Here is a 9682-nt window from a genome sequence, read left to right as displayed (position 1 = left end):
TTTTTGGTTTTTCGAGACAGGGTTTCTCTGTTTAGCCCTGGCTGTCCTGGAACTCACTTTGTAGACCAGGCTGGCCTCAAACTCAGAAATCCGTCTGCCTCTGCCTTCCGAGTGCTGGGATTAAAGGTGTGTGCCACCACGCCTGGCCCATTTTTGTTTTTTTAAAGACAGTCTCATGTAGCCCAATCTGTCTTTGAGCTTGAGCTGTAGGTGAGGATGAGTTTGAATTTCTGGTCCTCTTGCCTCCAGATTAGAGGTGTGAGCAACCATGCTAGTCTGATGTGATGTGGGGATTGAACCCCGACTTTCATAATAAGGAAGCACTCTACCAACTGAGCTACCTCCTTACTTCCTTTTTTAAAAAAAGATGTGTTTATTTATTATATGTAAGTATACTATAGCAGTCTTCAGACATGCCAGAAGAGGGCATCAGGTCTCATTACGGATGGTTGTGAGCCACCATATGGTTGCTGGGACTTGAGCTCAGGACCTCTGTAAGAGCATTGAGTGCTCTTAACTACTGAGCCATCTCTCCAGCCCCTACCTTCTTCCTTCTAATAGGATATTTTGAAACTTATTTCAGTGAAAGTAGCAGCCAGGAAATTAATAGCGTGTTCTTTGAGTGAAATGTTTTTTTTTTTCTCCCCTCTTCCCCAGCACAGTGAACACTGGACTAACTGTGTATCGAAATAAAGATGCCTTGAGCCATTTTGCCATTGCAGGAGGTAAGGCAGTTTTATTCTTGTTCACATTTTAATTTCAAGTATGTTTAGGACATGCAGGATTTGTGAATTAGAACTGCAGATTTTTTTGGTTGACTTCACACTGTATCTTATTCAACATTTATACAAAGCATACTTATGAATAGCCTCATGTTTGACCCTTGGTGGTTATTAAAAACAGACAGGATCTTTGCTTTCATTAAATGTTGCCCATGAGGACGTTCAAAAACATCCTGTGACAGAAAGTGACAAGTAGGTGTGACATGGATGTGACATGGACGGTGTTGTTGGAGGAGACCTTTCAGATCATTTAAGCTGACACCTGCAGACTGGGAAGGAGCAAACTGGAGGACAGTGGGCTAAAGAGGGTGTCAAGAGGGAATCTCCCCGTGTTCTGTGGAGGCAGGGTGCTGTCTCAAGCACAAGGGCGGGAAGTAGCTTGAGGTGAGACGGGGCTGTGAAGTAGGAGGATCAGACTTTCCCATGGCAAGAGCGTGGGTTTATTTAAAGCCCCTTTCCTCTAGCAGTGATAGACCATTTAAAATGGAGCACAGGAGTCAAGGGTGCTGACAGATGCCTTTTATCCCGGCAGGCATGTGGAACCCTCTAGAGAGGAGCACAGGAAATGCCATAGTCAGGAAATTGTTTAGAACAGTTACAGTCAGGGACTTCTGTCACAGTTAGCTTAAGGTTTTGGTGATGTTTGGGGTCACAAGTTCAAGGCTAATCTGGGCAACATCTAAAAACTCTATACCTTTTAAAAAAAAAAAAAAACCAGGACCAGAGAGAGCAATGATAGGGATCTGTGTGTGCTCAGGAAAGATGAGTGTGGGCCCTGAAAGCTATTCTTCCTTGGTTGCTTGTAACTTTTTGTGGGCACAGAAAGTAAAAGCCAGAAAAGATAATGTAAACTGAAGCTTAAATGTGTTTTCCAAGCCACTGACAAATGTGCTGGCTAAAGGTAGACGCTTTGGTCACAGCTTACAAGGAATTGTTGACTGACTCTTCCCAGGAAGCGGACATGGAAATCATAAAACTCAGAGCAGACATCAGTGCCTGTGCTCTTCAGGGAAATATATAGACTCCATCTAGGCAGGTCACTCCTGGAGAAGCAGAGCCTGTGAGGGACAGGGTTCAACTCCAGAGCTATGTGCTTTCAAGCTGGAACTCACAGCACACACCCATAACCCAGCACTTGGGGGATGGAAGCAGGAGGATCACAGACTCACACTCATTCTGTCTGCATAGAGTTTGGGGCTAGCCTGGCCCATGAGCCTTTGTCTCAAAAAGATAAAAAGTTCATTTTCAACAGTATTATCAGCAAGACATGGAATAATGGGGTGTGGGGTGGGGGTTGGAAATTGCCACTGAAGGAAACTATCTCCTGGACAGAGCTGACAAAGGATCAAATAATGTCAAAGTGTAATGGTAATGAGTTGTCACGTACAAATAAAGATAGGAAATTAGACAGTAATCAAAGTAGCTGGTGTTGGTAATGCAGCAGTGGGAGTTAAGTAACAGTTCACTGCAGGACTAGGGCTAGGACTCAGTGGGCAAAGAGCACTTGCCATGCAGATGGAAGGGCCAGTGTTCAAATCCTCAGAACCCTTGTGGGAGCTAGATACACAGCGTACGTGTCTGTGAGTCCAGCATTCCCACTGGGAGATGGGATGTAGAAACGGGGGAGCCCTTGGACAGTTAGGGTGGAAAAACAACAGAGACCCTCATTTTGAGAGTGAGGAACCATATCTGAAGTTGTCCTTTGAACTTTACATACATGCTATGGCACATATGCACACATGCACACGAATGTGCACACATGCACTAACACACAAAGATACATTTTTACACTCACAAAAGTATTAAAAATTTGCTAAAGAACTCAACTGTTGATTTAAGCAAGCAGAGGGAAGCATCAGCCAGGCATGGTGTCTCATAGCTGTAAACTCAGCGACTAGAAGGTAGGGGCAGCAGACACCTCATGCTTGAGTGCAGTGTGGGCTGGAGAGTAGCAGAATGTGTGGAAAACGGGTTTTGTTTTCTGTTCTTTAAGAAAGGGTTTCTCCATGTAGCCTTGGTTGTCCTGGAACTCACTCTGTAGACCTGTCTGGCCTGAGCTCAAGACATCCACGTGCCTCTGCCTCCCACTATCAGCCCAGCTATAATTTTTTTTTTTTTTTTTTTAGGAAGACAGTTGAAACAAGATCAGTATAGAAAAAGTAAACAGATATATAATAGTTAAATAGAAGTATAAACCTCAAACTAAACACCTAGTTTTTTACTACCTAAGATGGCATTAGTTGTAAAGAGGAAAAATAGCTGGGATGTATTAGTGCAATTGGTAGAATGCTTCCGTTCTACGCATTGCTCACTGGGTTTATTCCTCAGTACCACATACACTCTAGGTGGTGGTGCATGGCTACTGTACACTCAGCACTAAGAAAGTAGAGGGCAAGCCGGGTGTGGTGGCGCACGCCTTTAATCCCAGCACTCGGAAGGCAGAGGCAGGCGGATTTCTGAGTTTGAGGCCAGCCTGGTCTACAAAGTGAGTTCCAGGACAGCCAGGGCTACACAGAGAAACCCTGTCTCGAAAAACTTAAAAAAAAAAGAAAGAAAGAAAGAAAGAAAGAAAGAAAGAAAGAAAGAAAGAAAGAAAGAAAGAAAGAAAGAAAGTAAGTAAGTAGCAGGCAGAAGATCAGAGGTTCAAGGTCATTCTCAGCTCCCTGCTGAGTTTGAAGCCTGCATGGGTTATAAGCTGTGTCCTAGAATTGGAATTCTGGTGAGAAGAGGCGCACTCCATGTATTGGCCAGCAGGTGGCACTGTATGCTAAATGCTGCCTCTGCAGGTCTGCCTGATTGCACAGTATAGTACCCCGAGCAGTACGGACCAGTGAGGCTCGGAGAAGGCATAGTCTTCTGGGGCAGGTGAAGGACTTTGTTGTTACTGATGCTTGTTGTTGATGGTCGGGCACTTGGAAGGCAGAGACAGGCAGAACTCTGTGAGTTTGAGGCCAGCCTGGTCTACAGAGCACGTTGCAGAACAGCCAGATCTATACAAAGAAACCTGGTAGGGGGACATGGGATGTGGGGGATGAAAGAGGTGAAAGATGTGGAGGAAGGTGAAATAAACTGTCAGCTTTTAAGAAGAAATGGGAAAAAAAGACTGGGATTAGTGCCATGGGAGAGACTGAGGGTTCATATTTACAAAATATGAAAAGCAGGCAGAAAGTTACCTTCATGGCTGTTGCTACATCATTCATGCTGGGTTCAGAAAGCTCACCTAGAGGTCTGTGTTCTTACTGTGAAAAAATAGAAGTGTATCTTCTAAAGATGATTTAATATTGTTTTCTTTCCCCTTTTTAATAGCTGTCACAGGAGGTCTTTTCAGAATAAACTTAGGTGTTCGAGGCCTGGTGGCCGGTAGTATAATTGGAGCGTTGTTGGGGTAAGTGTTCACTTGGTTTAGCCTAACTGTCTTGTCTACTAAAGAGATTAACTATAAAGAACAAATTTAGTCCTCAGAGACTTTAAAAGATATATGTCACATCAACAAGGGCTGTGACTATTCATTTCCTTGGGCAGGGGTGTTATGAGAGGATTGAACCTAGGACAACCAGAGCTACACAGAGAGATTCTGCCTCGAAACACTTCACCCCCAACACCTCCCACCCTATTCTATGGGTTTGTGAAATGGCTCAGAGGGTAGAGGTGCATCAGTTCTCAGACTTTTAACGAAGCTCCTCAAGCTGTGCTGACCTCAACCATAAAATTGTTTTCTTGCCTCCTCATAACTGTAATTTTGCTACTGTTGGAAGTTGTAATGTAAATATCTGATATTTCGCCCCTGTGAAAGGGTCATTTAACTCCCCAAAGGGATCAAGACCCACAGATTAAGAACCACTGAATTAGGATATAGAGATAGTAGTTCAAGGTCATCTTACATGGTCCAGCTGTACTGTTCCCTGGCATGTACCAGAATGAGTCAAGCTCTTCGGGTCTGTGACCTGCGTTTCCTCACTGGGGCTGTAAGGCAGATGCTCTCTTCTGTTCTAGAGGCTACCTGCATCTTTCTCATGGGCCATCCATGTTCAGAATAGCACTGAATTGTCTGCTCCTTTCCAGCCATAGGAAACAGCTTTTAAAGAGCCTACCCAGATAATCTCCTTTTTGATTAAACCAGAACTGCAGAATCCCATGTTTCCGTGCAGCATAGCAAAACCACACGTGTGCTCTCTCCTCACAGTCACGGCAGAGTGTGCACTGCTCTGGAGACCATGGGATCCAGGAGAATGGGTCCTAAAGGTGAGGCAGACGAAAGTCTCATGCAGTGTCCAACTTTATTCAGAGCATCAGACAGTTCATACCAAGGGTTAAGAGGAATCATATGAGTAAAGTGAACAGTTACAGGGACAGGCCACTCTTCCATAGGGGCAACTGGGTAACAGCAAGTGACAGGGTATCTAAGACAAGCTCACACACACACCCGGGAGGGGCACAGAACCACGTTCCAAGGACAGTTTTGTGTTTTCAAGAAACTGAGGTTACAAGCCTCTAGTCTTCTTTTGGAGTTTTCTCACAGGCTCTGTCCTCACGTGACTCCATTCTTGGATGATGTTCCAGCAGTGGAGGGATTAGCACAGCAAAGGTGGGGAAGCTTGAGGCTTCTCCTTGTCACAGTCACAGGGCTCTGTTCAGTTCCATTGCAGTTCTTTCCCATGTGATGAAGTAGAGAGGCCATGTGAACATCCCGCCAGTCATCCTGTCCCCAGCTGTCTTGCTGCAGTGGTTTTGACATCCTTGACATCCTTGCGCCTCAGTTTTAGGAAGATGCTTACAAAGACGGTCCTGACGGTCCTGCCATCCTCGCGTTTTCCATGGTTGACATTCTTCTGAATGAGTTATCCTTCCTCTCTGTTTTCCCACCCACCAACTTCTTCCCACTCTGCCAGGGTAGGGAGACACTGTAAGTTACGGTTTTCTTTTTTGGAGGGAGGGGACAGAGAGGATTGAGATGCTCTGTAGGCTAGGCTACCCTTGACCTTGTTCTCATCCTTGACTTTCCGAGTGCTGAGATTAAGCATGATATATCATGCATAGCTTACGTTTATGGACTTTACAGGGTTTTTTTTTTTTCTTTCTTTCTTTTTTTTCAAGACACAGTTTCTCTGTATACCCTTGGCTGTCTTAGAACTTATTTTGTACACCAGGCTGGCCTTGAACTCACAGAGATCTGCCTGCCTTTGCCTCTGCTTTCTGAGTGCTGGAATTAAAGGTGCTACCACCCAGCTTATTTTACAGTTTTTTAATTTAATGAAATTTGGTTTGTCAAAATCCACTGTTAACATTATTTTTGTTATATTGGTAGTATATAAGCTTGGTTTGGAGGGAAAAATTGTTGAAGTCAGTGAGAAACAAATTTCATGATAGGGTCACTAGCTCAGGCTAGCCTCAACCTCCCTTGTAGCCAAGACTGAGCATGACCTTCTGATCCTCCCACCTCTACCTCTGAAGCAATGGGATTGCAGGCATGTGCACGTGCCATTTTTTCTGGTCTTGTGCAGTGCTGGAGAGAAAACTCATATGTATGTTAGTAACCCCTTCTATCAAAACAGCAAAAATATGATACATTTATCATCTTGACCATTTTTATTAGTTTTTAAAATTAGTATACAATAAAGCATAATGATATTTTCATAATACTTTGTTCTTCTGGGTCCTCCTATTTTCCCACATTTTGACCAATTTAAGTGTACACCCCAGTAGTGTTAAGCATATTAATATTGTTACATATCACATCCCTATAATGTTTTGTCTTAAACCTGAAACTGTATCTATTAAGCTATAATTCTTCCCACCTCTCCACCCAGCTTTTGGCAGCCTTCTTTCTACTTTCCAGTCTATATAATTTTGACATGCATACTAGACTCATACAGCATTTGAATGAATGAACCACAACATTATGTCCTTTTGTAACTGGCTGATTCCACTTAGCATACCAACATGCTTGAGATTTGTTTACATTGTAGCATGTAATGGTTTCTTTTTTATTTATTTATTTATTTATTTTTATTTTTTTAAAAGATTTATTTATTTATTATATGTAAGTACACTGTAGCTGTCTTCAGACACTCCAGAAGAGGGCATCAGATCTTTGTTACAGATGGTTATGAGCCACCATGTGGTTGCTGGGATTTGAACTCCGGACCTTTGGAAGAGCAGTCGGGTGCTCTTACCCACTGAGCCATCTCACCAGCCCATGGTTTCTTTTTTAAATGATACATAATTCTCTCCCTCACCTCTATCTCTGTGAGACTTTTTTTTAAATCCATTCTGCTGACATATTTTTGGATTTCTTTTATTTAGAAAAATTTTTTTAATGAGATTATTGAAATTCTAGCCAGAGAGAATTTGACTTAAAAAATTTTTGTCTTGAGAATGTAGGAAACAAATTCCTTTTGTCCCTATGATGATTATCTAAATCAGTTTCTTTAGAGCATGCACACACATTTTTGTATGCACATGGGTTTATGTTCACGAATGTGGAGACCAGAAATCAATGTTGACTGTCTTCCCCAATCACTCTCTACCTTATTTTTATGTATTTATCTTTATACATATTTATTTTATGTATTTAGTACTGGGGTTTAAACTTAGGGCCTTGCACATGACAGGCAAAGGCTTTACCACTAAGCTATGTCTTCAGCCCCGTCCACTTTACTTTTACTTCACTCACTGAAGCTGGAGCTCACTGGTTGACTAGACAGGGTGGTCAGCAAGCCTGACTCCCCTGCCTCCAGCTCCCCAGCACAGGGGCGCAGGCGCGTGCTGCCACACCTGGGTGCTGGGCATCCAAGCTCAAGTCTCCTCTCCAGGCCCTAATGATGTGTGTGTGTGTGTGTGTGTGTGTGTGTGTGTGTGCGCGTGCGCGCGCGTGTGCCTGCTGCCCTCAAAGGACTACATAGGTCATTAGGTCCCTTGGAAGCAGTGTAAATCAAACCTGGGTCTTCTGCAAGAGCTACAAGTGCTCTTAACTGCTGCCCCTAATCAGTCTCTTAGGATGTACCTGGTGACATAGCATCTGTCAGTTATACCAGACTCTAGAATATGAAGATGTTTAATGACTGTCCCTCAAAGCTAGTAGTTTCCTTCTTCCACCAAAGGATTCCCATCACACGTCCCCCCCTCCAGGGCTGGTGCTATACGGATAAACTAGTGCTTGCATTTCCACTCTCTGTCTAAGTATTGATTGTGAGTTTCATTTCATGCACCCCAGTCTCACTCATCTCCCCACCCCCTGGTAGCCACCCTTGCCCTCACAGCTTTTTCCTCCCCCAATAAAAAACACACTCACAACAAGACAAGAAACACAACAAAGCATAGAAAGCACCTGTAGAAGCTGTGGTGTGTCACCGTGTCCCACAGTCTACCCCTCTGTCCACACACCTTCCCTTGCAGATGTTCATTGCAATGAGTCGTCGTTCTGGTTTGAGATCTCTGGCTTCTGTGACACCATCAATATTGGATTCTCACTAGGACTCCTCCCAGTTATCCTGTTGTTGACTTATGTCATGGAGATCCTGCAGCTTTGGATCAGTAGAACTTCCCTAACAGTTCACAGAAGATACAGAATTTAGGGTAGCCCAACTCAGAATCCTAGATCTGGGCCAGGGTGCTAGCTGACTTGGTCAGCCCATTGGTTACTTATCTTCACCACCAGGGTGAACTCTCCAGCACTGCTCCAGCTAAGCCACCCAGTGGGGTCCGCTCTCCCAACAACCACAGGTGGTGAGGGGTAAGGGGTAGGGAGGGCATCACCCCCTTTCCCACTCCACGTCACAGCAGATGAGTAGCAGGGCCAGCTCTCTTATGCTCACACCCACTGGACCAGCTCACCTGCTCCCCTTCCACTAGGGCCGACTGCTGTGCTGCCCAGGCCCTCAAGGTACAGGACCTGCTCTCCTGAGTCCTGCAGCCAGCGAGGGGCAGGGTCAGCTCACCAGCTCTCGTGGCATAGGACATGGTTTAACAAACAAACCAACCAACCAACCATTTCTAGATCTATTGCTGTTTATACCAGTCAAAGAAACTACAGTGATTTTCTTCATTGTACACCCAGGAAGAATATTACCTTAATGTTTTCTCTGTATCTGACCATGCACAAGTGGCTCTGCTGTAGATGATCAGGGCCCTCCTGTGTTGAGCAGGCTAATGACTGTCCTTGAACTTTGTGTTCTGCCCTCAGCGCGCCCATGGGAAGCTTGCTGATGGCCCTGGAGAAGTACTCTGGTGAGACGGTTCAGGAGAGGAGGCAGAAGGACAGGAAGGCCTTGCATGAGCAGAGGCTGGAAGAGTGGTAAGGAGCCTGGAAAGGCATGGCCCAGACCACGGACGGAGGATCTCGGAAGCACTGCTCGGGCCGCGGCAGTTTGCTCTTCCTGAGCTGTCAGTCCGTCTAGTCTGTATTGTCTAAGTCTGACCATTAGGGAGCCGGAAAATGAAAGGCACTGATTTTACTTTTTAATCTGACCAGGCTGCTGCTTCTTTAGGTGTGTCTGTCTCTCCCTCCCTCCCTCCCTTCCTTCCTTCCTTCCTTCCTTCCTTCCTTCCTTCCTTCCTTGGAGCTTCTTTCTTTCCTTCCTTTTTTCCCTCCCTCCCTCCTCCTCCTCCTCCTCCTCCTCCTCCTCCTCTTCTTCTTCTTCTTCTCTCTTTCTCTCTCTCTCTGTTTTGTGTGTGTGTGTGTGTGTGTGTGTGTGTGTGAGAGAGAGAGAGAGAGAGAGCGCTAACACATCAGGTGTAACTAGATTTACTACAAGATCATTGGTAAATGGTTGTTTATAAGAGCAGAAGCAACTTAGAAGAGGCAGTACTACTGAAGAAAGCATCTTCTGTTTCCTCAGTAACCACTAAAAGACTAAATAAATTCTCAGGGACAGGCGGGGCCTCCTGAGCCCCTCTCTGAT

General features: G+C 44.8%; 1 protein-coding gene across 1 annotated transcript in view; it reads left to right on the top strand.

Annotated features, from left to right (window-relative positions):
* The window catches only part of Timmdc1 (translocase of inner mitochondrial membrane domain containing 1), a 25340-nt gene that overhangs the window by 12419 nt on the left and 3239 nt on the right, over nt 1-9682 (top strand). Inside the window, exons 4-6 of the mRNA XM_021209738.2 lie at nt 658-725; nt 4089-4167; nt 8965-9075. Coding sequence (XP_021065397.1) covers nt 658-725; nt 4089-4167; nt 8965-9075 — 258 coding nt within the window. The remainder of the gene's footprint in view (nt 1-657; nt 726-4088; nt 4168-8964; nt 9076-9682) is intronic.

This window comes from Mus pahari, chromosome 12 (genome assembly GCF_900095145.1).
Source record: "Mus pahari chromosome 12, PAHARI_EIJ_v1.1, whole genome shotgun sequence".
Taxonomy (NCBI): domain Eukaryota; kingdom Metazoa; phylum Chordata; class Mammalia; order Rodentia; family Muridae; genus Mus; species Mus pahari.
Note: the sequence above shows the minus strand (reverse complement) of the source record. Positions and strands in the feature narration are given on the sequence as shown.